The sequence below is a fragment of the Nannospalax galili genome, unplaced genomic scaffold (genome assembly GCF_000622305.1).
Source record: "Nannospalax galili isolate Female #2095 unplaced genomic scaffold, S.galili_v1.0 scaffold5, whole genome shotgun sequence".
Lineage (NCBI taxonomy): Eukaryota > Metazoa > Chordata > Mammalia > Rodentia > Spalacidae > Nannospalax > Nannospalax galili.
In genome coordinates, this window is record NW_008353126.1 from 2,531,853 (window position 1) to 2,559,241 (window position 27,389).

Below are 27,389 nucleotides of genomic sequence, written 5' to 3' on the forward strand. Positions count from 1 at the left end.
CATTTGAGCATCTATATTTACATACTGGGCACTAGTCTAGGCCCCCTATAAGACAGGTGAACAAATAAACTTCCTGCTCTCTGAGTTTGTATTCAAGTGGGAAAATAGATGCCAAGCAAATAAGCCTATCCAGTAATAATTAAAGCAATGAAGCAGTCTAAAGCAGTGTAGCGGACGGAGAGCACCAGGAACCAGGCAATGCTATTATATACAGTGCGTTTGGGTGGGATCCTGGAGATCTGAATGACCTGAGGAGAGTGTCTTGTGAGCATCTGGGAGGAGAGTAGGTGAGGAGTCAGCTCAACCTACTGAGGATAAGGGGAGAGTGGCAGTGTGACTAGAGCACTGGGGAGAGTGCTCGCGAGTGGACCACAGGGGAGCAGGAAGCCTGATCTGGGGGTCTTTTATTCACCATGGGAAACGTCAGATGGACTATATTATGATTTGGCCTCCTCGGTGGCAGAATAGGTGTGCACAGAGCAGCCTAAGAGGAGGCCAGAATAGAGGAGCAAGAGGAGCAGCTGCTGTCACAGTAGGCAAGACAGCAGGTAGCTGGGACCAGGCTACAATAGTGGGGAGGGGAGAAGTGGTGATTGTGCAGATATTTTTAAATATATTGCCAATTGGACTGGCTGATGTCTTAGGTGTACCTTGTGAGATAAGAAAGTGAGACTATGAGAAACTTTAGTGCTTTTGGCCTGAGCAACTGGATAAATAGCAGTGCCGTGTTCTGAGGTAGCTCAGGCTGTGGGAGGAGTGGGTTTGTGGGAGAAAAATCAGCAATTCAGTGTTGGATATGAGATGCCTATTATATATCTAAGAGGAAATGTCAAGTAAGCATTTGAGTATATAAATCTCCCCAAATTACATGGTATTTAAAGCCATGTGACTAGATGCTTTCTTCTGAGGAGTGAGTAGGTAGAAAAGACACGGAGGTTGAGCAGGCCCTGCAGCACCTCTCCACTGGAGGTTGCAAAGAAGAGAGGCAGACAGCAGAGAAGCCTGGGTGGGAGGAATGTGAGGCAGGGGAACCCAGGACACCATGCTGTCATGAAAACCAAGTAAGAAAGTGTTTCAGGAGGCTGCAGCAGTTGGTTTACTAAACTCAAGTGAGATGGTGAACTAAACGGACTTGAATTAGCCACTGAGGCTGGCAAAGTGGGTTGTTAGTGACTGATAAAAGCAGTTTCATTAGAGGTGAGGTTGGATACAAGACCTGGAGGGGGGAAGTAGCTAAGGTAAGTACAGGAAACTTGAGCAACTTCGTGATGTTCTTCCTAACAACTTTATGAGCTAATACTATTACCTCAATTTTACGTGTGAAGAAGTTGAGCAATTGGCCTAGAGTCATGCAGTAAGTAGTAGGACTTTGGTGGAAATCAGACTGTTACATTCCACTATCTATACAAAATTCTGATATGTACTTTTGAACTCTATACTTATAACAGTGAGAATTAAGATTCAGAGTAAATAGACATTTCAGTATAAGTTAATAAGTTAACATAACTAACTGCACTTAAAACTAAACTAATATTTAACCTAAGGAAACCCAAAAGCAAAAAACCTAGCTAACTCTGCTTAATAGGCTTCCTTACCCCCACCCTCCCAGTGCTGCGGTTTGAACCCAGAGCTTCACATACACCAGGCAAGTGCTCTACCACTGAACTACATCTGCAGATCTCTAGTAGCCATTTTAAGTAATTTATCAGAGAGTAGTTTAATTGCCTTCTTTTAAAAAAAAAATATTTATTATTTTAATTTTATGTGTATGAGTGTATTGCCTGCATGTATGTGAGTGCACCTGTGTCGTGCAATGCTGTGGAGGTTAGAAGAGGGCGTCGGATTCCCCTGGAACTGGAGTTAAAGATGGTTCTTAGCTGCCATGTGGGTACTGGGAATCAAACCTGGGTCCTCTGCAAGAGCAGCCAGTGCTTTTAGCCACTGAATCAACTCTGCAGCCCTTTGCACCCCTTGGGCTTTGGATTCCCCTGGAACTGGAGTTAAGGACGGTTCATAGCTACCATGTGGGTGCTGGGAATCAAACCCGGCTCCTCTGCAAGAGCAGTCAGTGCTCTTAACAGCTGAGCCATCTCTCCAGCCCCTTAATGGCCTTCTTAAAGACCCTTTACCTGCCAAACAATATCCTTACAGAAACTTCAGACTAACTTTGGCCTCTTCTTGGCCCATGTATGTTCCCTGCATTATGGCTATTAGAGGGAATTTCTTAAAGGCGTGTCACATCTTGATTTCCCTGTGCTCTCCCAGTTTGGGTTTCATCTCCATCTTCTAGACCATCAATTATCTAATTCTTTAGATTCTTAATCATCTTAATCATCTAAAGATCATCTCAAAGAGCCCAGATGTTTAAATAGCAATCATCATTGTAAGGATTTTAAGCAATTATATGCAAATGGCTATAAAGCCAAGCTAATGATTGTCTAGTCACATCCTTAGCTCTGTTGAAGGAGATGGACTGTCAGAGATTGGGAGGACCATACCAGAATAAAGGAGCCAAACAGAAAGCCATGATAGAGTGAACTGTCCCATTGCCTGGACGGGGTTAGAAACTGCTTTGGTGATTGGTACTGGGTTTTCATTGCAATTATCCCCACTGGGGAAATGATTAACAAACATTAAAAATGTTCCTATTCATTTTTATCTTGTCAGAAGATTAAAAATACAGATATTGGTGTATTTATTCTAGGACACAACAAGAAGGATCCATGTGTCAACAGATCAAGGGGACACATGGAGTATGGCCCAGCTCCCGTCCGTGGGCCAGGAGCAATTTTATTCTATTCTGGCAGCCAATGACGACATGGTATTCATGCATGTGGATGAACCTGGAGGTGAGAGCTTTTTAGTGGCCCATCTTTGAATGCATAGACATTTAAGCTTTGACTTCTACTCAAAGTAGCTTTCCTTTGCACATGTCAAAGTTTCCTCTCATTCTAAGAAGTTTATTAATATCCTACTAATTACACTGTCCTAGCAATGATATGTTTGTTGCCTCTTAAATAAAAGGCCACTTGTTCTGGTAGTCTGCTGTAGTCTGTGTGTGCATGAGTCTAAGCACTCTAGAGCAGAGCATCTCGGAGGGCAGTCTGTTCACTGGGATTGAGTTGCAAGCTCTCTATAACCAGGTAAGTACAGGAAACATTTAGAACTATCTTTGTTTGTTTTATGTTTTATTAAGACAGGATCTCATTCTCTATAACCCAGGCTGGCCTCAAACTCATGATGCTCCTGCCTTAACCTCCTGAGTGCTGGGATTCCAGGCATGTGCCACCATGCCCAGCTTAAAAACTCAGAGCCATTTGGTCGAAGCAGTTTTATGTCTTTTGAATATAAGGATGAAAAATTGGGGGCTAATATTTTATCTGTTTTCTATTTTATTTTTCTAGTGATTCTTTTATACTTACATAAAAGAATCAGTTTGTGACATACTAGAAATTAAAAATAAAGATTCTTCACCAAAGATAGTTTGAGAAGATGCATTCTAAAATATAAAGATTTAGACATGTATAAAATATAAATCTAAATCCTGTGTCAACAAAATATACCTGAAAAGAGCTTTTCTGATTATTCACAACAAATTCAGCACCTCCCATCCTGCAGTCACTAAGCTGAGTGCTAGAATTAAAGATGAACCTGAAGACTTTGAGTATGAACTTTGATGAGCACTCAGATTTGTCTCACTTTGAGACAGTCAACAAATGTGCTAGGCCAGGCAGGTTTTTTCCCCCCTCTGATCCCTTCTAAGACTTACGTGTTTTTGTTTGTTTTCCCATTTAAGATACCGGATTTGGCACAATCTTTACCTCTGATGATCGAGGCATTGTCTACTCCAAGTCTCTGGACAGGCATCTCTACACTACCACAGGTGGAGAGACTGACTTTACCAACGTGACCTCTCTCCGGGGAGTCTACATAACAAGCATGCTCTCTGAAGGTGAGACCTGGTGTAGCTCTCGCCCCTTCAGCTCAATGGGTTAGGATCTGAGGTTTTCAGGGGAACCTGAACATCCTGTCCCCTAGTCACGTGCTTGCTGAGTCAACGAGCCTACATTTTGACTCCCTTATGTAAATATGTTATGCCAAACAGAACTAGGACAGAGCAGAGCAACAGTAGGTAGGAAGAAAGAGGCTTTGGAATCCCTAATGTGTAGCAGATAACAAGGGTCTCTGTATTTAGAGATTTGGGTCTATAGGAATGGACCTGAACCGGAATCATGTCTGTTTTCCTTGTAGAGAATGTAACAAGAGATCATCCACAATTCTTCCAGTGTTCTTTCTGCTTTGTGACTCTTCAGGGCTTCCATTTGCTAAGACTCAGCTATACAAGGAAGCACGATACTCTTTGAGGACAAGAGACCCTTGAATTTTTTTGTGTGTTTATATTTCAGATAGGGGATGGGGGCTGTTTTGCTTTTGTCAATTGCTTGTGATGACCTATGCGATCCTAAATGACTGCTGGCTCCCTCTTCCTCCCTGCCTCACCTCCAGCTCTTTTCTTTTCCATTCGCTCTGTGGCGCTTGTACTGTCTCCCTGCCAGTCCTCAAACATACCAGTTACACACATTCATTCATTACAGACCTGCCTGGCAGTTTCATTTCCTCAGATGTCTGCCAGGCTGAGCACTTCCTCCTTCAGGCTCTTTTTGCTTCTTTGCTACTTTCTGAATGAGAACTGCCCTGATTGTCCTATTTTAAATTCAAACTTTCCCCCTCCTCACACACACTTCAGTCTACTTTTAGAAGCACAAGTGATTTTTTTTTTTTCATGGCACTTATTTTGTAACATATTGTAGAAATGTTTCTCCACCTGGAATGTATATTTGACAACAGTGATTATTATCGTTGCTATTATTATTTTATTATTATTGTGTGTGTGGTGTGTGTGTGTGTGTGTGTGTGTGTGTACAAATGCATGCACAGGCAATGCACAGTGCACATGTGAAGGTCAGAGGACAACTTTCAGGAATCAGTTCCCTTCTTCCACTATGAGTTCTGGGAATTAAACTCCGGGCATCACATTCGCACTACAAGTGCTTTTACCCACTGAACCATCTCACCAGCCCCTCACAGTTTTCTGTCTGTTTTGTTCACTGATATATTCCCAGAGACTTATAATAGTTTAGACATGTTTTTTGAATAAGTCAGTTTTCCTTGATTTGTCTTCTTTGATGTTTCTTGGAAACTTCTAAGCATATTATCTCTGAATTTAAACTTACAATGGTTTATATCATTGAAAATAGACCATATGGAGGAGTCATTAGGCTAAAAAGAAAAAAGGCCAGCAAGATAGCTCAGCAGGCAGAAGTGCTTGCCATCAAGCCTGATGACATGAGTTTGATCCTGGGGACCCACCTGAAAGAAGGAGAGAACTGTCTCCCACAAGTTGTCCCCTTGTTTTCAAATGCACACTCTGGCATGTACATGCTCCCCACCAGGCGCATACAAATATATATGTAATCTTAAATTTTTAGAAAGAAAACAGAGGGAGAGGATATGGGATACTGGAAAGACAGTAATTAGGAGTTATGAATCTGGGATTAAGTATACGTATCTAAATCCTAATAGTTCCTAAAATAAGCCTGGTGTCATGGCCTTGACTGAATAAAAATTAGGATTCCTTCCCATGGTAGATTTCCCTCCATGGCATCTAACAGCAAAGGAGAATGGACATCAGCCTATTCACATTGAACAGAAGTTACAAAGAGATTTCTGTTTCTCTAGTAGAAAACTTGAGATAGTTTACAGAAAGAAAGTTTGCTTTGGCTCACAGTTTTAGAAGTTTCAGTCTGTGGCTGGTTATCCTCATTGTTCTTAGCTCCGTGGCACCACACATAGTAGATATGAACAGCAGATGAAGCCCCTTACCTCAGAAATAGGAAGAGGAGGGGACTAAAATCCCAATACCCCCTTCAAGGACACAACCTCAGTGACCTAACTTTCCCCTGACTAGGCCTCACACAGACTGGTGACCAAAGTTTTAACGCCTGAGCAGTAGGAGGAAGAAGGGAATTTAAGATCCAAACTATAGCACAACAGGTATCTTTTTTCAATAGTATCAGCTCCAGATGATTTTTGGAGTTAACTAAGGGTCCTGTCCAGGTAGCAAGCCTTCTTTGGATCTCATGTTTAAAGTGCCACTCAGTTATTCACTAATACTGAGCTGTTTTGTAAGGTGTTAAAAGCTTGTGGGTAAAGGCAGAGTAAGGGAGGGTATGAGGGAAAATAAGGTCTACACACAGTGTATACTTGTATGCAAACTTAAGGAGATAGATGGTGTTCTGTGATCTCAGGAAGTTATGTTTTGGTAAACTGACTTCATTTGGGAGCCTTCCATGTATCAGCCTTACGCTCATTCTTTTCCCGTTCAGATAATTCTATTCAGAGCATGATCACTTTTGACCAGGGAGGAAAGTGGGAACACCTGCGGAAGCCAGAGAACAGCAAGTGTGATGCCACTGCGAAGAACAAGAATGAGGTTTGTTGACACCTTCCATCCTTTATGTGCAGAAAAGCAGCCAGGCTGCCCAGCTCTCACCAGTGCCAGGCCTTTGAATAATGAGGCCTCATACTAAGTTAATTAAGGTCCATAGGAGAAGATGGAAGGCTTGGAAATTCGAACAATGAAATCTACTTAGAATGTGTGAGATGGAAACTATATGGAAAGGTCAACATACGATGGATTTTTTTGTGTGTGTTTTAAAGAACAAAGTGGAGGATTAACCGTTCGTTTTACTAAACTGCACTGAATAAAAGCAGCAGTTTAGTAAACAGAATGGACCAATGTACTGGTGATTAGTTAGGGGCTCTGCATGGCAGGGACAAGGTCTTAGACGTTCTGCCAGCCAAAGAGCAGCCGAGGTTCGTAACACTGCAAGGTGCTGTCAGAACAGCAAGAGAGCCCTGGCCTCTCTTCTGCTCAGCCTGGCGCTGTAACAGTGGGTGGTGGCTGGCTGGTGTCTGGGAAAGCAGGGTGGGTCCTTCTGAGAGACACTGGGAGCTAGAAACAGGAGTAACAGGTCTGGTCTCAGGAGAAAAGGAATAAAGAAACTTTGTATCTGGCTCTGAACAGAATTTGAGAGAGAATTAGTTTCCCTACAGCAGTGGTGAGCTGGTAGTTCCCAGCATCCTCAGCGCACCTGCTCCATCCAGTCTGCTTTTCTAGCCTGCATTGTTTTCATTGTTGGGGAGCTCATGTATGAGATGGAGTGCCTATACCACCCCACCTCTCTCTCCCCCTTTGGTAGCCATCAGTTACTAGGTCTACTTCTATCTCCTTGACCCTTTTCCTGTCCCTCCGCCTTGGCCTTGCCCTGCACCTGCACACCTCACCTTCACCCAAGGCAGGTGCAGTGGCCTCTTCATTTGCCTTACCACCTTCAGGCTCACCTGCCTCTCCCTTCACCTCATCATGGCTCCTCTTTGCCTGTGAGTGAAGTCCACGTCTAGCCTAGTAGAAGAAGACTCGCTCCAGGCTCTCTGCCTGTCCATCGTTCCTGCCATTTCATTGCTGGCATGTGCTTGCTGTAACCCTCTCTGGTCCCTACATACCCTGCATATGCCTACCTCTTGGCCTCCCAGTGTTCCCGCAGAAGTCATGCTTGTCTCCCCAAACACTGATTAATTAGATCAGTAGAAACCTAGCCCTCCTCACTGCCCATTAATGAATTAATGACTCTTCTTCATTCCACTAGTAGTTTGCCTGAAACTTTTAGCAGAATACACAAAGCATAGTGTTTGCCATTATGCATATTCTGAGCTTTTTTGAGAATAGAAGCTTTCATACTGCTTTATGAATACTCACCGATTGCCTGACAGTCATTTATTTGTTCCTCAGCTTTATTGAGATATAACTGATAAATTAAAATGGCACATATTTTTTAATATGTGCAGGCATGTATTGCCTGCATGTAGGTAAAATGCACATATTTATAAGGTACAGAGTGATATGTTGCTGTGTGTATACGTTGTAAAATGCATGAGCACAATCAGGCTAATGTACACATCCATTAACTCACAGTTACCTTTTTATTGCATGTATGATGTTATGGTTAGGAGCTACTCTCTCAGCAGGTTTCAAGCATGTAACACAGTTTATAGACCATCCTCTCTGTGCTGTTCATTAGCTTTGCTGAATGAACTTGTCCTGCATACCTGAAACTTTTGAACCTTGTAACCAACATCACCCCTTCACCTCTTCTCTCCTAGTCCCTGGAAGCCCCTGCTCTCATATCTGCATTTATGAGTTCAGCTTCCTTTGAGATTCCACATATAAATGACTTCATGTGGTATTTGTCTTTCATGCCTAGCTTATTTTACTTAGTATACTGTCTCCCAGATTCATCCATGTGCTTGCAAATGGCAGGATCTCCACTATGCATATACCACATCTTCTTTATCCATTCACCCATCAAAAGATCCATGGATTGGTCCTGTATCTCGGCTGTTACGGATTATGCTGTAGTGAATGTAGAATGTAAACATCTCTTTGAGATTCTGATTTTATTTCCTCTAGCTAAATATAGCTAAGTATAAGGAAGTCAGATTGCTGGGAGTTCTGTTTTTAAATTCAGGAGAACTGCTATACTGTTCTGTATTGTGATGGCACCAATTACAATACATTTCTACCAGCAGAGTCCAAGGTCCCCTTTTCTCCACGTCCTTACCAATACTTGTTATTGTTTACATTTTTGATAATAGCCATTCTAACAAGTATGAGGTCATACCTCCATGTGGTTTTCATTTACATTTCCCTGAACATTAGTGATGTTGAACACTTTTTCAAATATTTCTTGGCTATTTGACATCTTTGGAGAATGACTGTTAATGTTCTTTGCCCATTTTTAAATTGAGTCATTTGTTTTCTTGCTATACAGTTGTTTGAGTATAACTACTTGTCAGATGTAGTTTACAGGTATTTTCTCCTCTTCTGTAGGCTACCTTTTTTTTTATTATTTCCTTTACTTTGCAGAAGCATTTTAGTTTGATGCAATCCCATTTGTCCATTTCTTCTTTTATAAAAAAAAAAAAATTTACAGCCAGGCATGATGGCTCAACGCCCTATGAGTTCAAGGCCAGCCTGATCTAAATAGTGAGTTCAGGTCATATGGGACTACAGGGAGACTCTGTCTCAAAAAGACAAAAAAAAAAAAAAATGCTTATTTTTATTTTATCTGTGTGAGTTTTGCCCGCATGTATGTAAATTGTTGTACAGTGCCCAAGAAGGCCAGAAAAGGGGGTTGGATCCGCTGGAACTAGAACTAAGGATGGTTGTTAGTTACCATTTGGGTGCTGAGAACCAAACTCAAGTCTTCTGCAAGAGAAGCCAGTGCCTTTAACCACTGAACTAGCCCCCCATTTTTGCTTTTTGTTGCTTGTGCTCTTAGGGTCTTGTCCAAAAAGTTACCACATACACCCATGCCAAGAAACTTTTCCCTTTGTTTTCTGCTTGTATTTTTATAGTTTCTAGTCTTAACATATTTTGTTTTGGTTTGGTTTTTGTTTTTTTGAGACAGGGTTTCCCTGCAGCCCCAGCTGGCCTAGAACTCACTACTAGACCAGGCTGGCCTGGATCTCACAAAGATCCATCTGTCTCTACCCCCCAGGTCCAAGGATTAAAGACACGTGCCACCACACCCAGCCCCAAAAGAATTTGAATTCTGATGTCATATTATCTACAAAAATTCACTGTAGCTAGCAAGGTGGCACACACCTTTAATCCTAGCTCTCGGGAGGCAGAGGCAGGGAGATCTCTGGTCCACATAGTGATTTCCAGGCTAGCCAGGACCATACGGAGATCCTGTCTCAAAAAAAAAAAAAGGACAAATTCTTCTTCATGTAGATAACCAATTATCCCAGCACCTTTTATTGAAGAAGATGACTTTTATGTATAGAATGTTCTGTACCAGTATCTGTTTTCATGCCAGTATCATGCTGTTTGATTGCTGTCACTTTATAGCATATTGTGTGTGAAATCACATAATGTAATCCCCCCTCCCCTCCCTGCCTTTATCTTTTTTATTCAAGATTCCTTTGGTGACCCACAGTCTTTGAGGCTTTCATATAAATTTTAGAACTTTTTTCGCCATTTCCTGGAAAAATACCATCAGAAATTATATCGGAAATTTTTTTTGGTTTTTTTGGGGGGGAGTAATTCAAGATCAGGATCTTTCTCTGTAGCCTTGGCTAGCCTCAAACTCCCAGTCCTGCTGCCTCAGTTCCCAGTTCTGTCAATCGAACTTTAGTAGTGGAATCTGTAGCTTATTTGCATAATATAAACACTTCAACAGTATTTATTCTTCCAGTCCCTGTACACAGCATTTCTTTCCATTTATTTATATCCAGTTTCTTTTGTAGTTCTCAGCATACAAATCATTTACTTCCTTAATAAACTTAGCTAAGTTGTTTTTTTTGTTGTTTTTTTTTTTTTTATCTTTTTTGAGACAGGGTCTCCCTGTGTAGCCCCAGCTGTCCTAGAACTCACAATGTAGACCATGCTGGCCTTGAACTCACAGAGATCCGCCTGCCTCCACCTCCTGAGTGCTGGGATTAAAGGTGTCCGCCACCATAAAGTTATTTTCAGAACACTATTCTTTTTTTTTTTTTCTTAACTTTTTAAAAAAATTTTTTTTATTTATTATTTTTATTTTATGTGTATGCATGTATTGTGAGACAGGGTCTCCCTGTAGCCCCAGCTGGCCTAGAACTCACTATATCTGTTGAATGCCCTGGGACTGGAGTTATGGACAGTTGTTACCTGCCATGTGGGTGCTGGGTGCTGGGATTCGAACCTGGTCTTCTGCAAGAACAACCAGTGTTCTTAACTGCTGAGCCATCCCTCCAGCCCCAGAACACTATTCTTTTTAAAATTTAGATACATAAAGCATAAAATATATATATATTTATGGGGTACAATATGATGTTTTGATACACATAAGCATTTTATAGTGTTGAAATCAGGCTTAGTATACCTCTCCTCAAACATCATCAGTTCTTTATGAGGCTAACCTTTCTTCTAGTCTTTGGCTACATACAAAACATACTCTCATTATGATTGTTGTAACTGATACTTCCAATATGATACTGAATAGAAATAGAGGGGATATTCTTGTTGCCTCTTACAGGAAATGCTTCCAACTTTTGACATTTGCATATAATGTTGGCTGTGATCTTGTCATCTGTGGCCTTTATTAGGTCCAGGTGTATTCTCAACCTAATCTGTTGAAAGGCTTTAATCACAGAAAGACACTGAATTTTATAAAAAATTTCTGGTTCTATGGAGATGGTTATATGATTTTTATATCCATCACTCTATAGTAGATTATATTTATTGATTTATTTATCATTGAACTATCCTTGCATCCCAGAGATGACTCTCACTTGATCACAGTGAAGGAAACTGTGCTGTTGAATTCACTGCTGGTATTTTGTTGAGGATTTTTATATCTATGCTCATTGAAACATTAACCTGCAATTTTCTTTCTTGTAGTGTCTTTATCTGGTTCTGATAGCAAAGTAATACTAGCCTCATAGCTTGGAACCGTTTCCTCTTATTTAATTTTTGGAGTTTGAGAAGAATAGGTGCTAATTCTTCTCTAGAAGTTTGGTGAGGGACTGGAGAGATGTCTCAGTGGTTAAGAGCATTGACTGCTCTTGCAGAGGACCTGGGTTCAGTTCCCAGCACCCACATGACTGCTAACAACTATCTATAACTCCAGTTCCAGGGGATCCAACACCTTCTGACCTCCATGGACACAGGTGCACTTACATACATGTGGGCAATACACTCATACACATAAAATAAAAAAATAATAAATAAAATATTTTTTAAAAAAGAAAGTTTGGTGGGCTGGAGAGATAGATGGCCCAGCAGTTACAAGCACACACAGCTTTTGCAGAGGACCTGAGTTTGGTTCCTAGCACCCATATTGGGTGGTTCTCAACTGCCTATAACTCCAGCTCCAAGGGATCCAATGCCTCTGGCTTCCACAGGCACCTGCATTCACACTGACACACATATATACACATAATTAAAAATAAAATAAATTGTTTTTTTCAAATGTTCTTTTGTGACAGGCTCTCTTAGTAGCCACAGATGTCCTAGAAATCACTTTGTAGACCAGGTAGGTCTCGATCTCACAGAGATCTGCCTGTTTCTGCCTCCTGAATGCTGGGACTAAAGGCATATGCCACCATACCTGGCACAAATCTTTTTTAAAAATAGAAAGCTTTGTGGGCAGCTATTCTGTTTCTACCATATTCTTTTTTCAGTTATTAAATAAAGTTGTTTCTAAAAATAAGATGATGTGCTTCTGCTGATGGTGATGATGATGGCTATGATGTTTGGTAGAATTCACCAGTGAGGCCATGAGATGTTTTTGACCGTTGGTTCAATATCCTTACTCTTATTGGTCTGCTCATGTGTTCTGTTTCTTCCTGATTCATTCTCAGTAGATCGTGCATGTCTAGGAATTTATCCATTTCTTGTATGAAACTTGTAAGATTATCCAAACAATTTGTTGATGTACAATTGTTTTTAGTAGTTCTTTTGATCCTTTGGGTTTCTGCAGTTTTACTTATAATGGTTTCTTCTCTGTTTCTGATTTTGAGTTTCTATTTTTAATCTTTAAATGAAAACAAAATTAATAGTTTCATTGACTTTTCTGTTGTCTTCACTTCATTTATTTCTGCTCTGATATTTATTCCATCTGCTGATATCAATCATAGTTTGCTATGCTTTTTTCTAGTTCCTTAAGATACACTGGTGTTTGAGACCATTTTTCTTTACATAGGCATTTATTGCTAAAAACAACCCTCTTAAACTGTCTTTGCCACAACACATATAAGTTTAGATGCTAGCTGGGTGTGGTGGCCCACAACTTTAATCTCAGCACTCTGGAGGCAGAGGCAGGCGAATCTCTGTGAGTTCGAAGCCAGATTGGTCCACATAACAAATTCCAGGCCAGCTGGGGCTATAGGGAAACCCTGTCTCAAAAAGACCAAAAAAAAAAAAAAAAGTTTTAGATGCTGTTTTTCTATTTTGTCTCTAGATATATATTTTTTAATTTCCCTTTTTTTCTTTTTGAATGTGCAAAAGTATGTTATTTAATTCCCATGTATTTGTGAATTTTCCAATTTTCATCCTGTTGCTGACCTCCAGTGTTTATAGCTGGAAGAGATACTTGGGGTGATTTCAGTTGTCATAAACTTACTAAGACTGTTCAGGGTCCGAAAAGTTCCCTGAATTGACCACTCGGACACTGAGTCTCAGTAAAAAGAAGCACTTTATTGGAGCCAACCGGTTGGGGACACAGACAGGCTCGGGAGCTGTACTGCAACCCCGAGCAGTAAAAACACAGGGCTTTTAAGCATAAAAACCAAAAAACAGGGGATTTCTATAGAAACCATACACAGAATAACCAGGAAAAGGTTTGAACAATCTAGGGCTGATTTCCAGAGCCTTAACCTATACAGCCATTGGCTAGCTTACCTGGGGCAGAACATTCTTTCTCCTCTGCCCCAGATTATTCCCATAGAAACCATACACAGATGTATCAGGTATACTGCCATTGTCTAGCTTACCTGGGGTAGAACATTCTATCTCTTCTGCCCCAGACCATTCCTTTAGAAACCTTGAACAGATGTACCAGGAAAGGGCTTGAACAATGGAGGGGATTTCCAGAGTCAGGTGGAGGGCAGTTTTTACTCAGAGGATAGGGAGGGGTTCTGAGGGCACTCTCCTTCACTCCCCCTTTTGTTTTGGATTCATATGTGTCGTCTAGGGGGTTATAATGGGCCCTCATTGATTCATATGTGTTGTCTAGGGGATAGTACTGGGCCCTCATAACCATCAGTTGTACAGTGGAGACCCTTTGTTTAACAAATTTGACTAGAGCATTAAAGATACAGGGTCCAAAGGTTAACAATGCTATAAGGATTAAGAGGGGACTGGCCAGAGCAGTGATGAATCCAGGTGCACAGTCCATCCCCCTTCACTGCCATGGGATTGTCAGGATCACAGTGAATGGTCCTTTCCATCGAGGGGCCAATATCTCCTTCTGATGTCATTTTGTCCAAACAATGTCTCCAGGTCAGTGAGGATGTCGAGTAGCTGGAGGCAGTTCGTGCACGTGCTGGATCAGGGGGTGGAGGTGCTCCTGCACAGCCTGTAATGCCCTAATAGACTGGAGGATTACATGATGAGATATTTCAGCCAACAGTTCTGACTTTAATCTCGGGACCAGGGGAGGGGGTCTTCCGAAAAGAATCTCCTGGATATATATTCCCTGGATATAGGGGGAGTTTCTAGCCCTGAGGAGGGCAAAAGGGAGGAGAGTCACCCAGTCTGTGCCAGATTCTAAGGTTAATTTAGTCAAGGTCTCCTTAAGGGTCCGATTCATCCTATCTACTTGTCCTGAACTCTGGGCATGGTATGCACAATGTAGTTTCCAATTTGTCCCCAGGACCTTTGTTAAGGCCTGTATTACCTGAGAGATGAATGCCAGTCCATTGTCAGATCCTAACACCAGGGGCACACCAAACCTGGGAATGAGTTCATCCAATAACTTCTTGGCAACTGTGGTTGCTGTCTCCTTCTTGGTGGGAAAGGCTTCTACCCATCCTGAAACAGTGTCTACAAAAACCAGTAAATATTTATATCCAAAACATCCCGGCTTTACCTCAGTGAAGTCTACCTCCCAGTGGACTCTGGGTGCAGTTCTTCTTTCACGTTTCCCTGAGGATTTATCATTTTTTGGGTAGGCATTAGCCATCTGGCATGCCATACATCTGGAGGTGATGTCCTGTATTGTAGCTGTTGAGGAAGAAAACTGGAAGCATCTGGTTAGTAATAACCTGATCTTTTCTTTTCCCATGTGGGTTCCTTCGTGGAGTTGGTGAACTAGCATTTCCCCCAGTCAGCAGGGGAGGATGACCTTGTCATTTGCAATGTGTCTCCATCCTGAGGAGATACACCATTTGGAATTGTCTGGAAATATTTGTCATCCTCTTCTGTGTATGAAGGCTTTTCAGGTAATGTAGGATCTGGCAGGGCTAGGAGCGCAGGTTCAAATGGGGATTCTGTTATTTTCTTGGCAACTTGATCCGCCTTTTGGTTTCCTTGGGCCTCAGGTGTGTTATTCTTTTGGTGTCCTGGGCAATGAATGACTGCTATCATTTTTGGCATCCATATGACTTTTAACAAATCAGTGATCTCTTGTTTGTTTTTGATAGTCCTTCCTTCTGATGTCAGGAGGCCTTTTTCTCGATAGATGGCTCCATGTACATGAACAATGGCAAAGCATATCTACTGTCAGTGTAAATGCTGACAGTCTTACCCTCTCCCAGTCTTAGTGCCTGAATCAAAGCTATCAGTTCAGCCTTTTGAGCAGAGGTTCCTTTTGGCAGGGCTTCTGCCCATAGAATATTCTTCTGAGTGACTACTGCTGCTCCTGCATACCTGACTCCATCTTTTATGTAACTACTCCCATCTGTGTACATCTCCAAGTCAGAGTTCTTCCATGGTATGTTGGTGAGATCACGTTGGCTTCCCTGGACATGCTGCAGCAGTTCAGAACAATCATGATGCACAGTTGTCTCAGACTCAGTCTCAGGAAGCAGGGATGCAGGGTTTAAGGCACTGGTCACTGCGTATGTCAGGCGGGGAATATCTTCTTCCATTTGTTCTCAGGCAGGGTGGGCCAGCAGCAGCAACAAACCCACAGGCAGCCTCCCTCTTGCTTCCTCCCAGTGGCACCAAGGCAGCGGGTGGGCGGGAGATCCTGGCGGGGGCAGGGCAGCAGCAACAACTAATACCCCAGGCGTTGAAGTTCCTTCAACAAGTCTTTTGTCCTGCAAAACCTGGCTGACTTTTGACAAATTTGTAGGCCTTTTTGTAGCGGCCTGGAGACCCCCCATAAGAATCTGGCAATAGAGTCTGAGTGACTCCCTACCTGCAGGGGTGTTGGGATCCCAATCTGGGCAGCGACAGGGGAAAATTCCTCAATCATCTCAGGATCCTCAGTAAATGGGCCACTTTCGGCCGGTACCATTTCTGGGCCTCAGAAAGGATCTGGGTGCATTCCTCAGTGGTGAAGAGGGTGAGAAGGAGTTGTTGGACATCATCTGAGGTGGGCTGGTGAGCTCAACCATTTGGGAGGTTTGTCCAAAAGGTAAAAGTAACCCATGACATAAGGAACCTGATCAGGGTGTCCTGGGCTTCCAAAGATCACGACCTGAAGAGAAGAAGCTTGTTAATCTCAAAGGAACCAGTAGAGGGCCATCCTTCATCAAAGGATGGCCATTCAAGAGAACAGAGGGTTTGGAATTTCCCCGAATAAACAGTGTCTCCAGAGATTGCAGCTGCTTTTTGGAAATCTTTAAAATGAGAAAGAATTAGGTCAAGGGGAGTATCTTCAGATGAAGGACTTTGACCCATAATGGGAAAGAAGAGGATTAATCCAAAACAAAAACCAATGAGAACCAGACAAACAGGAAACAAAGACTTGACACCAGGATGACATAGAACAAAAGTGCTGCATGTTGGGGAATCACTGCGTGTTTGATGGTCACCGCAGGAGTGACTAGGGTCGATGCCAAATGCCCGGAGGCCACAGACTGTCAATCAATCAGATGGAGGGTCAGGGCATCCTCCATCCTCTGGCTCAGAGAGCAATACTGCATCCAGTTTCTCTCCTTTGAGCCCCCAGAAGTCCAGACAGTCAGAACAGAACCCAAAACAGACTCACCGTGGGAGGAATCAGAGCTGAAGTCTCCAGGTGCCAGACAGAGGACAGAAAAAGGCAGGAAAACAGACTAAGGGTTTTCTGGGGATCCCAGACGAGCCCCCAAAAATGTTCGGCATCCGAAAACTTCCCTGAATTGACCACTTGGACACTGAGTCTCAGTAAAAAGAAGCACTTTATTGGAGCCAACCGGTTGGGGACACAGACGGGCTCGGGAGCTGTACTGCGACCCCGAGCAGTAAAAACACAGGGCTTTTAAGCATAAAAACCAAAAAGCAGGGGATTTCTATAGAAACCATACACAGAATAACCAGGAAAAGATTTGAACAATCTAGGGCTGATTTCCAGAGCCTTAACCTATACAGCCATTGGCTAGCTTACCTGGGGCAGAACATTCTTCCTCTTCTGCCCCAGACCATTCCCATAGAAACCATGAACAGATGATGTGCGAGGAAAGGGTTTGAACAATGGAGGGGATTTCAAGAGTCAGGTGGAGGGCAGTGTTTTCTCAGAGGATAGGGAGGGGGTCTGAGAAGCACTCTCCTTCAAGACTTGTTTTATACCTAACACATGATCTGCCCTGGAGAATATTCTCTGTGCGCTTGAAAAGATTGTCTATTCTGCTACTATTGGGTGGAATTTTCTGTGTATGTCTGTTAGGTCCATTTGGTCTTTAATACTGAAATCTGCTATTTCCTTATTGGTTTTCTCTCTGAATGATCTATCCATTGTTCAAAGTTGGGCACTGACATTTCCCAATATAATTATATTGCTGTCTGCTTCATCCTTCAGCTCTGTTAATGTTTGCTTTGTATATTTTGGGGCTCTGGTGTTGAGTACATGTATACTTACAATAGTCATATCCGCTTGATGACCTAATACCTTTATTATTATATAATAACCTTCTTTATTTGTTGCAGTAACTTTTGACTTAAAGTCCATTTTTTCTGATAACAGGTATAGCCATTCTTCCACTCCTCTAGTTACGATCTGCATAGACTATCTTTTTCCATCCCATCCCATTTACCTTATATGTATCTTTACTCATACAACCCATTTGGCTTCAGCAGATCAAACCCTTCACCAGTCAGGCTGGCCAGACAGTCTGAGTGGGCCAGCTGGCAAGGTCTCAGGTAGGCAGGCTCTGTGCCCTGGTCTGATGCCAGGGTCCAGTGGGTTGATATGTGGGGTGCCTGGAACCAATGTCTATAGAAGCCACCCCAACACAGAAGTCCACTGGAGTAGGCCTGGTAGCTGGGATCTTGGGGCAGACCTTAAGCAGGTGTCTTTTTTTTTTTTTTTTTCCTCCAAACTACAGTTTGGGGTTAAGCAGGTGTCTTAAATACAGGACTAGAGCTGGGCGTGGTGGCACACGCCTTTAATCCCAGCACTCAGGAGGCAGAGGCAGGCAGATCTCTGTGAGTTCAAGGCCAGCCTGGTCTCCATAGTGAATCCAGGCCAGCTGGGGCTACAGGGAGACCCTGTCTCAAAAGAAAAAAGTGGAACAGATATATATTAACTGTCCTGGCTTCCTCACCTGGCATGAAGTGCTATCCAAGAAGTACTTAGAGATGGAAAATACAGGACTACATTTTTACTTTGAATAACCATCACAGTTTGTACTTTGTCTGAAAGATGCCATGTGTTTATTTGAGTCAAGTCATACTTTAAACCTTAGTCATAGGCTTTGGTGTAATCTGGGAATAAAACAAATGCGCATTATACATAAAAAAATAATTAACTTCCAAATAAATGGATACGTTTGAGAATCAGGAGTATTCCACTGAGCTGACAACTTAAGAACAAAATACTAAATGAAGTCTGGCATGGGGGCAGGGTACACCTTTAATCCCAGCACTGGAGAGGCAGAGACAGGCAAATCTCTGAGATAGAGGCCATCTTAGCCTACCTAGGGAGTTCCAGGCTAGCTGGAACTACAGGGAGACCCTGTCTCAGTAGCGAAGTATTAGACTTCCAGGCCACTGGAGGCTTGCTCACGTGAGCCTGTGGCAGCAGTGATCAAGTGCAGGACCCATGTCAGCTCAATTAAACAAGGGTCCAAAGGGGAGGTGAGAAATAGGTGGTGGGCCAACACTAGATCGAGAGCTATTTGAGACTGATTGCTGCTGGGTAAGGGAGAGTATGACTCACATACGACCACTGGATGGGCTGACTAGACTCCAGTGGACGCATTTACACTGAAGGACAAATACCTGGATAAATAGGACTTAGCATGTATGGCAGAGTGCATAGGGTTTGGTGGGAGGATAGGGGGAAGCATGGATGGGGGAGGGGGATCTGGATTTAAGTGGGAAATAGTGTATGAAATTTTAAAAGCACAATTAAGAAAAAAAAAAACCAACCTAACAAAAACCAAGAGACTCAGAAGAAATAGGCAAAAGATATGGACATTCTCTAGAAAAAGAAAATACACAGCTAACGAACATATGAAAATATGTTCAACATGACTTAGTTAAAAAATCAAAATCAGGGCCTGGAGAGATGGCTCAGCAGTTAAGAGCACTGACTGACTGCTCTTACAAAGGACCTAGGTTCACTTCCCACCACCCACATGGTGGCTAACAACTGTCCATAACTCCAGTTCCAGGAGATCTGATGCCCTCTTTTGATTTCTGTGGGCACTGAATGACATGGGTGCACTTACATACATGTAGGCAATACACTCATACACATAAAATAAAAATATATTTTTTGAAAGACAAATACTGTATGATTTCATTTATAGAAGGAACCCAAGAGTAGTCCAATGTATACAGAATGTAGAATTGTGGTTTTTAGGTATACAGGGAGAAAGAAGAGGGGACTTGTTGCTTAAAAAGTGATAGTTTTCCTCTATGAGATTGAGGCCAGCCTAGTATACATAGTTACATGCCAGCCAGGGCTTACATAATGAGACCCTGTCTCAAAAAAAAAAAAAAAAAAAAAACAAACCTAAAATTATGGTATAAAGACCCCCTTCCCTTCTTTGCCAAGGGACGAAGGGTCAGAGGTATATTTCCTTACTCTAGAATCAGCTCCTTGGTGTTCCCTCGTTTTCCCTAGACTCTCATCTCTTACAGTTGTATGTTTTATTTCAAATGACAATAATTTTTTTCTTTTGACAAAAAAAAAATGATAGTTTTCATTTTGCAAGATGCAAATCTTCTGAAAACTGATTGCTCAATGGTAAGAAGATGCCTAGCATATAATTAGAAAGCTAAGATAGTAAAGTTTACTAAATGAACTTTACTACAGTTTAAGAAAAAATATCATCCCACTGAGGTTAAAATTTAATTTGAAGTTTTTTTTAGGAGGCTCTGGGAAATAAAGTAAGGACATTATGCCTTCGGTTTTAATCTGGGCTTTGGTTTCTTTTCACAGTGTAGCCTTCATATTCATGCTTCTTACAGCATCTCCCAGAAGCTGAATGTTCCGATGGCCCCACTTTCAGAGCCTAATGCTGTGGGCATAGTCATCGCTCATGGTAAGGAGCCCTCCCTCTCACCATCATGGACAGAAGTGGCTGAGATCAAGGTGACAGCACAGCCTTTCGCCCAATGAGAAAAACCATAGCAGGTGGATTTGTGTTCTAGTCTCCTTGTAGCTGTGATAAACCACTCTGACCTAGGGAGGAAAGGGTTTTCATCTCATGTAGAAACCATGAAAGAATGCTGTTTCCTGGTTTGCTCACTCACAGGCTAGTGTTTAGCTAAGTTTTATTCAGCTCAGGACCACCTGACTAAAAATGATGCTGCTTACAGTGGGCTGGACCCTCTCCACATCAGTCATCAAGACAGTTTCTCATGAACATGACCACAGGCCAGTCTGATCTGGGTAATCCCCCAACTGAGACTCCCTCAGATGGCTCTACATTGTGTCAAGTTGACAGGTAAAGCTATCTAGGACATTCCTTTGATAGAATTTCTTGCATTATAACAGTACTTTGGGTTTTCAATAGACTCTCAGCGGAGAGAGCAACACTCAAGCTTTGATGACCTTCTTTCTACAGTAACAGCCTTGATGAAAAATGACCAGAAGAAATTCATACAAAAGCATTCTTTCGTCTGTAAATCCTCTGCTCCATTGCCAGTATGTGCTGATGGTCAGTTATTTTACAGGTAGCGTGGGGGATGCCATATCAGTGATGGTCCCAGACGTGTACATCTCCGATGATGGAGGTTACTCCTGGGCAAAGATGCTGGAAGGACCCCACTATTACACCATTCTGGATTCCGGAGGCATCATCGTGGCCATTGAGCACAGCAACCGTCCTATCAATGTGATTAAGTATGCATGCTCTTGCTCCCTACACAGATTTGTGAAAAGGGCAGTGGTGGGGATGTCCTCAGGTTTACTTTAGGAAGAGCCACAGACCCTGATTCACATTTTTAGATTCTGTAGAACTTTAGCAAAGACTCTCAAAGGGATTATGTTGAGAGCAACTTGGATCAGGAGACACTGACATTGCTTTTTCCATGGATTCCTCTTAGCTACACATTTTTTCACTTTAAAAAAATCTTCACTGGTTGTGATGGCGCACACATTTAATCCCAGCACTTGGGAGGCAGAGGCAGATGAATCTCTCTAAGACATGCCTGATCTATAGAGTGAGTTCCAGGCTAGCCAGAGCTACATAGTGAGACCCTACCTTAAAAAAAAAAAAATCTTGCCAGGTATGGTGGCATGCACTTTTAATCCTAGCACTCAAGAGGCAGAAGCAGGCAGACCTCTGTGAGATTGAGGCCAGCCAGGTCTTCTCAGCAAGTTCCAGGTCAGCTGGGGCTACAGGGAGATTCTGTCTAAAAAAAAATTCTTGGACCAGCAAGATGACTCAGCAGGTAAAAGTGCTCATTGCCAAGCGTGATAACCTGAGTTCAATCCCTGGAACCCACATGGTGGAAGGAAAGAATCAATTCCCTCTCTCTGACCTCCATATGTATGCTATAGCATGCCCCCAACTAAATAAATAAATGGAAAACATTTTAAGATAGCATTCTTTCTCTCCATAAAACTGTAGAAATGTCCAAGCATTCTGGATTAGAAATGACTTAAGTACACATTTTGAAATAAAATTATATGCATTATTTCTATTCTAAATTATTATAAATTTGTAACTAATTTATTAATTTAGAAACTCGTTCATACCTAGGTCACTACTCTTTCCCTTGAAAGAGTGTATGTTTACTTCCATGCATTCTGTGAATGAATCCTTTTAACTGAAAGTATTGAAAATTAATTAGCTGGGTGTGGTGGTGCACACCTTTTATCCCAGCACTGGGGAGGCTGGGGTAGGTGGGTCTCTGTGAGTTCAAGGACAGCCTGATCTACATAGAAAGTTCCAGGCCAAGTGGGGCTACAGAGAAACCCTGTCTCAAAAAAGACCAAAAAAAAAAGAAAAAGTAATTGTCAGACACTAAGCCATCCTCTGAATACATAGATACTCTGCTCTGGTTAGGAGTCAGCCAGAGTGCTTTCCTGATAGTCCCAGTCCACGCTGGTCCTCTGTCATGATCCTTCTGTAACTGCATTTTCAGGTTCTCCACAGATGAAGGTCAATGCTGGCAAACCTACATGTTCACACAAGAACCCATCTACTTCACTGGCCTCGCTTCAGAGCCTGGAGCCAGGTCCATGAACATCAGCATTTGGGGATTCACAGAATCTTTCATAACCCGCCAGTGGATTTCCTACACAATTGATTTTAAAGATATCCTTGAAAGGAACTGTGAGTGTCACCTTTGGAATTTTCTGCCGGAAATTTGTAAGCTGCCTTTCCCAAAAAACCCCTTGAGTTTACTATCTTTCTGCTGGAATAAACAAATGCATATGCTTATGAAAGGGTACTCTGTGTGGGTAGTCCAACAGTGGAGTCAGAAGAGTGGTTTCCTTCTTGGGACTAGCACTGTCCAAAAGAAATATGACAGTCATATGTATAATTTAAATTATCCTTTCAGCTACATTATAAAATAAAAAAGGTGAAATGCATTTTAGTGTAGAATAGGCTGGGCGTGATGGCACATGCCTTTAATCCTAGCTCCCAGGAGGCAGAGGCAGGCGATCTCTGTGAGCCAGCCTGATCTCATAGTGAGTTCCAGGCCAGTGGGGCTACAGAGAGACCCTGTCTCAAAAAGGCCAAAAAAAAAAAAAAACCCCACTAAAATTTATACATTTTAGTGATAGAATTATGTGCATATATGTGTGTGTGTGCGTGCATGTGTGTGTATCCAAAATATATCAGCATATAAACAATATTAAAAATTTTTGAGATGGATTACCTTTTTTTTCTAAGTCATAACACCTCTAGCAGGTCTCAGTTCAGACCAGCCATGCGTGGCTGGGCCTGCCATGTAAGACAGTGTAGCTTTGCACTGTAGGAAAGATCTTTTGTACCATGTATGGGACATTTTTCCAGCTCTTAAGAATAGAACATGTGTGTGTGTTTATCTAAAATTATTTCCTAACATTTGGGGGTTTCACTCCTCATTAGACAAATGCAGTGAAAATGTAAAGAGGAAACTTTAGAGAAAAGTGTTTGCAAGGTCCTTTCATTGACTGCCACTTCTCAAATTTGAAGGGAGGGGGTTCGTGTGTAGAGATTTGGTTTGAACATTAGTCCCAGCTGAGGCTCTAGAATGGGAGGTGTGAAGCCCATGGGATCCTCCACAGAGTACCATGATTTCATACTCAAGACACTGTTCAGGCCCAGAAAAGAACATTAGGAAAGTCATGATGCCCAGTGCCTGGTATGCTCAGAGTGTCCAAAGCAAATCTAGTGCCAAAGATGTTGATATTAGACTGAGAAACACATAGACCAAAAGAAACAGTGGAGGAAAATCATCCCTACTTACATGTTGGTACAATAAAATCCAGGGCTTAAACGTTGAAGTCATTTTTGTTGAGGGTCCCTCTCTTCTGTGTTAATCCAGTGACTCCTGAGGAAGCAGAATTCTCAGTCTCCACTTCTCTTATAAGACTTTTAAGTGTGATTTAAGACCTGGGGACTCTTGTCATCTAAGTGCAGCAAGGAAAGCATTAGGAACTGGTTTGTGAGTTTACCCCTGAACAGGCAATTCTGCAGTTATTTCTAAAGTTTAACATTGTTTAGACTCATTAAGTACCTGCTCCCTAACAGGCTCGCTGCTGCTTTGTATCCCAAACCCATATCACATTCTTTAGGGTCTAGCCTTTGAGTCTTCTCCTAGGAGTGGATGATGTAGTATACTCAACTAGAAACAAATGTCAACAATCTACTTTTGAGAGCCCATAGGCTCAAGAGAGAAGCCTAGAAAGAGGCTGTTTTCCCTTCTGTTTGAAGCCAGTGTTACACATGGTAACACTGAACATGTGTTCTTGGCTTGTTAGTCTCTTCTACTAAGGAGCCATGACTGCTTATCTCTGACAGCTCCTGGGGATAGAGGGCCCAGGCAATGAAGGCAGACATCAGCCTCTTTGGAAGGGGCTCTAATCATTCTCTGTACAGCCTCACTTCAAAGCAGATGAGGTTTCTCCTAATCCTCCCACTAACAGAAAAATGAAAGGAGTTCTCTTTTGCCATAAGGAAATGCAGTTGCTAGTAGGCTCTAGACTAAAGCAACTTTGTGTTTGCAACTCCAGGTTGAAGCAATAGATTGAGTCAGACATTCCCACCTACCTTTCCTCTCCTCATTCTTCCCTTAGCCTGGCAACTGCCTCCTTCATGTTGGTGGGCTGTGTGCTGTGCAGCTTCCTGAATAGTCTGTGTCCTCTAGGTGATGAGAAGGACTATGCCATATGGCTGGCGCACTCCACAGACCCTGGAGATTACGAAGATGGCTGCATTTTGGGCTATAAAGAACAGTTCCTACGGCTACGCAAGTCATCTGTCTGTCAGAATGGTCGAGACTATGTTGTGACCAAGCAGCCATCCGTCTGTTCCTGTTCCCTGGAGGACTTCCTCTGGTATCAGCACTCCTCAGATTCCTCTCAGCCCTGGTCCCATATGGGAGGAGGTGAAGGATAGTTGTCTTACAGGCTAAAAGAAAAAATACTGAAATCCTTTTCCCCACGATTGAATAACATCTCCTTTTTATCAAGGGAAATGAAGTATGCAGAGAAAGGAGACCAGTGTTAATAACAACGGGACAGATTATATAATCGTACTGGACAGTTAGTCATTGGGCAGAACCAGCAACTAACCCTAGAGAGCCTATGGTGAGAAGGATAAAAGTTATATAAGAAGGAAGAGGATCTGGCATGTAATTTAGCGGTAGAGTGTTTGCCTAGCATGCATGAAACCATGAGTTCAATGTTCAATTCCTGTCACCACATGAAGCAGACATGATGGTGCATGCTTGTAATCTCAGCACACCTGCCATAGAGATAAGGCAGGTAAGGGATAGGTATGGAGTAAAAGATGGGATATATTTTGACTATTTTATTACTTTGAAGTTCTGTGAGCACATTTGGGAGGGGTCATTTCTAGAAGGTATTTGACTACAAAAGATTAGATCCAAGGAGCTGGAGAGATGGCTCAGCAGTTAAGGGCACTGACTGCCCTTGCAGAGGACCCAGGTTCAGTTCCCAGCACCCACATGGTGGCTAACAACCATCTATAACTCCAGTTCCAGGAGAATCTGATGCCTCTCTTCTGCCTTCAATGGGTATTGCACAACATGGGTGTGCTTACATACATGTAGGCAATACACTCATACACATAAAATAAAAATAATAAAATATTTTTTAAAAAAGATTGGAACTGAAAGAGGTAAAACCCAAATGTTTTAGCAGTAGCGGCAAACAGTTGTGGTCAGGAAGGGAAAGAAGATATAAAGTAGCAGGACAAATTATATAACATTGAAAAGGTGTACAAGGAAGAAAGAGCATAGAGTGGTCCCAGAAGCACACCAGTGAGGCTTTGCCAATGCTGAGACAGGTGCTAGGTGTGCAGGTGGTCAGGGTGACCGAGTCCAGCAAGGCCGTCACTGAGTTTGATGACCAGAAATCCTGTGGAGCTTTGGGCATCCATTTCCAAGACTGCAGAGTATTAAAGCCAAAATGCACGAAATAAAAAGTAAATGAGGGGCTGGGGATGTAGTTCAGTGGTAGAGTATTTGCCTAGGACTTATAAGGCTCTGAGTTCCACCCCCAGCACGGGGGTGAGTAAAATAAAGCAATTAAAAGTATTTTAAGAAATTTGGCTACGAGGCTGGAAAGATGGCTCCATGGTTAAGAACACTAGCTGTTCTTGCAGAAGACCCAGGTTCAAATCGTAGCACCCACATGGCAGCTAACAACTGTCCGTAACTCCAGTTCCAGGGGATCTGACAGCCTCTTCTGTCCTCTGCAAGCATTGCATGACATGGGTGCACTTACCTACATGTGGGCAATACACAAATAGACATAAAATAAAAATAATAAATAAAATTTAAAAACAGAAAAGAAATTTGGCTAGAAGCCGGAGACACAGCTCAGTGGTAAAGCACTTGCCTAGCATATATGTACAAGGCCCTGGGTGTAACTGAAATGCAAGAGAGAGAAAGGGGCAGAGAGGGAAAAAGAGAGAAAAAGAGATTTGTCTAAAAAAAGAGATAAGGAAGTCATTTCTATGGTAGAAACATACTTTGGCTAAGGAAAAGCCACTGGTTGAGTGGGAAAGATTGGCTGTCCTTTCTCATACCCTGTAGGATACAAGGAGCCAGGGTGGGTAGAAAAGCTGGATGCTGCATGGGGGTCAGCCTTGGAGAACAGGCAGGATCTTTTTCCTTGGGGAAAACAGACAGGAGAGGAGAGGAGAGGTACAGCAATGAGATGGGAAGGAATGGAGATGAGGAGGGTCTGGGCTTGAGAGATGGCTCCGTGGGTAAAGCGCTGTGCAAGCATGAGGAGGCAAGACCTCCACATGACATTTGGGGGTAAGGAAAAGAGCTGCTAAGTGTCCCTAAATTTAGATCTGCTGCTAATGCCACTGTGGCCCCTCTTTGTCTTAGAGATCAAGTACCCTGACCTGCTGTAAACTATGCTCAGTCCCTTTCCTGAGCCTGAGCTGTCTGTGGGACTCACACTCTTGGGGTTTTAGCTACTTCTGAATCTACCAGGCCTGATTCATAAGACTTTCATTTTTCCTCCTCAGTAAAGCCCTCTCCATGTCTGCTTTCCCAGTGGACTGAGTTTGCTTTTCATCATTATAATAAATACCTGAGATAACCAGTTTTAAAGAGAAAAGACGTATACAGAAGAAAGCCCACGATTAGGGGCTCTTTTGTTTTGGGCCTATGGTGATGCAGCACTTCAGAACTGAAACACATAGCAGGGCAAAATTTCTCTCCTTGTGGCCAAAACATGAGTGAAAAGAGAGAGAAAGGCTGGGGGCCACAGTGACCCAAAGACCTTCCACTAGGCCCTGCCTTTTAAAGATTCTACTGGCTCTCCTTAGCACCACTGGGGACCAAGCCTTTAACACAGTGGCCTTTGAAGGGGGCACCTAAGATCTCTAGCATGGACCTGCAAAGATGTCACAGTTCTCCCTGACCTATTTTCTGACAGTGATTCTCATCTCTATTATAATATTCTAGACTGTCATGTTAATTATCCACTACCCTGTGTAAAATCTTGATTTGCACCAGGTGTGGTGGCGCACGCCTTTAATCCCAGTAC

The 27,389-nt window shown here is 42.5% G+C and overlaps 2 protein-coding genes across 2 annotated transcripts in view; both read left to right on the forward strand.

Annotated features, from left to right (window-relative positions):
* Nucleotides 1-27,389, forward strand: part of Sort1 (sortilin 1) — a 76,472-nt gene that overhangs the window by 38,467 nt on the left and 10,616 nt on the right. The window contains exons 9-15 of the mRNA XM_008850438.2: nucleotides 2,705-2,849; nucleotides 3,797-3,952; nucleotides 6,387-6,493; nucleotides 20,139-20,241; nucleotides 20,876-21,044; nucleotides 22,292-22,482; nucleotides 24,506-24,695. Coding sequence (XP_008848660.1) covers nucleotides 2,705-2,849; nucleotides 3,797-3,952; nucleotides 6,387-6,493; nucleotides 20,139-20,241; nucleotides 20,876-21,044; nucleotides 22,292-22,482; nucleotides 24,506-24,695 — 1,061 coding nt within the window. The remainder of the gene's footprint in view (nucleotides 1-2,704; nucleotides 2,850-3,796; nucleotides 3,953-6,386; nucleotides 6,494-20,138; nucleotides 20,242-20,875; nucleotides 21,045-22,291; nucleotides 22,483-24,505; nucleotides 24,696-27,389) is intronic.
* The window catches only part of Mybphl (myosin binding protein H like), a 32,843-nt gene continuing 28,704 nt past the window's right edge, over nucleotides 23,251-27,389 (forward strand). Inside the window, exon 1 of the mRNA XM_017802532.1 lies at nucleotides 23,251-23,261. The gene's annotated coding sequence lies outside the window, so the exon portion shown is untranslated. The remainder of the gene's footprint in view (nucleotides 23,262-27,389) is intronic.